We start from the raw sequence: 2,002 nt of genomic DNA on the forward strand, positions 1-2,002 counted from the left end.
TGAGCCAGGACACACACATCATTTTAGTCTCTCCATTGTATACACGTAGAGAAACTGCGTCTCAGAGAGTTGAAGAGACTGCGGCAAGGTCAGTCTCACAGAGACTGAGTGGCCGAGCCCGGGTCTGCAGGGCTCAATCTCTCTCCACTAAACCACAAACCTCTGAACCAGAGCAAAGGGAAAAGGAGGACAAGGACACAGGCAGGAGGCAGGGAAAGGAGTCAAGTGCAAGAGAGAAGGTGCCCCCGGCGACCTGACCTTCAGAGAGCAAGGGCAAAGGCTGGGGCCGGGCGGAGGGCGCCAGGCGCCCGCGATCCCAGCCCTAGTCAACCACGAGGGTCTCTTGGCTGTAGGGGATGGATTTCTCCTGCGTCGGCTCTCCGCCCTTCCCGCTGCCGGGCCCGGGCCCCTGGCTGTGCCCGGAGGAGCAGCTGGCCGACTTCTCCCCACTGCTGCTGTGGGAGGCTCCCCCGCACCTGCTCTGTCCCCAGCACAGCACGGAGGCGCAGGCCTGGCGGAAGCGCAGGTCGAAGAAGGCGTAGAGGAAGGGGTTGAGGCAGCTGTTGACGTAGCTGATGCAGGTGCAGTAGGGGAAAACGTTCAGGAGGAAGATGTCGAAGTCGCAGGGCCAGTGCAGCAGGCTGCCCAGCATGTAGAGCGTCTTCACCAGGTGGTGGGGTGTCCAGCACAGGGCGAACGCCACCACCAGCACCACGATGATGCTCAGGAGCCGGCGCCGCTTCCGCAGGCCCTCGATGCGCTCCTTGCGGAAGTGGCCGGCGATGGTCTGGGCGATGAAGAAATAGCAGGTGAGCATGACGATGAAGGGCATCACGAAGCCCACGGCGGTGGACGAGACGCCCAGGCCCACCTCCCAGGCCCACTCGGAGCTCGGGCCGGCCACCATGGAGTAGTCCATGAAGCACTGCACCCTGGTGCTGTTCTCCACGTGCAGGATGGTGCCAGTGGAGCGGAACACCATGACCGGCACGGCCAGGAGGGCGGCCAGCGCCCACAGGACGGCCGTGGCCGCGGCCCCGCTCACCCGCAGCCGCAGCCGGGCGTTGGCCACGGGCCTCACGATGGCCAGGTAGCGGTCGAAGCTGAGGCCGGTGAGACAGAAGACGCTGGCGTACATGTTGACGAAGATGAGATAGCTGCTGAGCTTGCAGGCGAACGCCCCGAAGGGCCAGTCGTAGTCCCGGTACGTGTAGGTGGCCCACAGCGGCAGGGTCACCACGAAAGTCAGGTCGGCCACCGCCAGGCTGGCGATGAAGATGTCAGCCGAGCGCCTCTTCTCGCGGCTGCTGCGAAACAGGGTCCAGAGCACCAGGCCGTTGCCCGTGGTGCCCAGCAGGAACACCAGCATGTAGATGGCAGGGATGAGGGCCCCCGAGGACTTCCAGTCCGCGTACTCACACTCAGACTGGTTGTCCACCCCGTAGTAGTTGTCGAAATCGCCACCTTCCTCCATGCTGGGGAGCCAAGTCGGGCACGGGGTCCCGGGGGTACCAGCTCCGTGGCTGTGTCGCGCCAACTCAGCAGGTACCCTCAGCTGCTGGCTGGAGCCTCGGAGGGCAGGCGGGAAGGGCTGGAGGTGTCCAGAGCCCTTCCTACAGCAGATGGAGCTGCCTCTGGCTCCTCTGGACCCTGAAGGATGCCTCCCTCCTGCAGGCTTCCCTCCACCCGCTCCTGCCCTGCCCCAGCCTCAGCTCAGACACTTCCTCGCGCCCTCCTGAGTCTCTGTCTCCTCCTTGGCTGTCCCTCCCTCCTCCCACCTCCAGACCAGCCCCTCACTTGTGAGTCTTAGGATCTTGAAGTTACAGCCCACTTTTTTTTTTTTTCCTTCTTGTCCCTGGGCAAGTGGACCAGATTGACCCCTGCAGTGCTGAGCAGAATGTTATCTGTGGTTTGCAGCCTGCTCTCCTCCTGGCCCAGTTTCTCTCCCTCCGGTTTCCTCTGGTGTTTGGAGAAGCCCTCCTCAGTCCTCTGCACCCTCCTG

The 2,002-nt window shown here is 63.3% G+C and overlaps 1 protein-coding gene across 1 annotated transcript; it reads right to left on the reverse strand.

The window, feature by feature from the left end:
- Positions 1 to 322: 322 nt before the first annotated feature.
- On the reverse strand, positions 323 to 1,474 carry APLNR (apelin receptor; the record flags this gene model as incomplete). The annotated part of the gene is made up of 1 exon (XM_082844471.1): positions 323 to 1,474. One exon carries the CDS (start codon positions 1,472 to 1,474, stop codon positions 323 to 325), a length of 1,152 nt encoding a protein of 383 aa, XP_082700597.1.
- Positions 1,475 to 2,002: the final 528 nt, after the last annotated feature.

Source organism: Leucopleurus acutus (genome assembly GCF_964270905.1).
Source record: "Leucopleurus acutus genome assembly, chromosome: 8".
In the NCBI taxonomy this organism is placed as follows: Eukaryota; Metazoa; Chordata; class Mammalia; order Artiodactyla; family Delphinidae; genus Leucopleurus; species Leucopleurus acutus.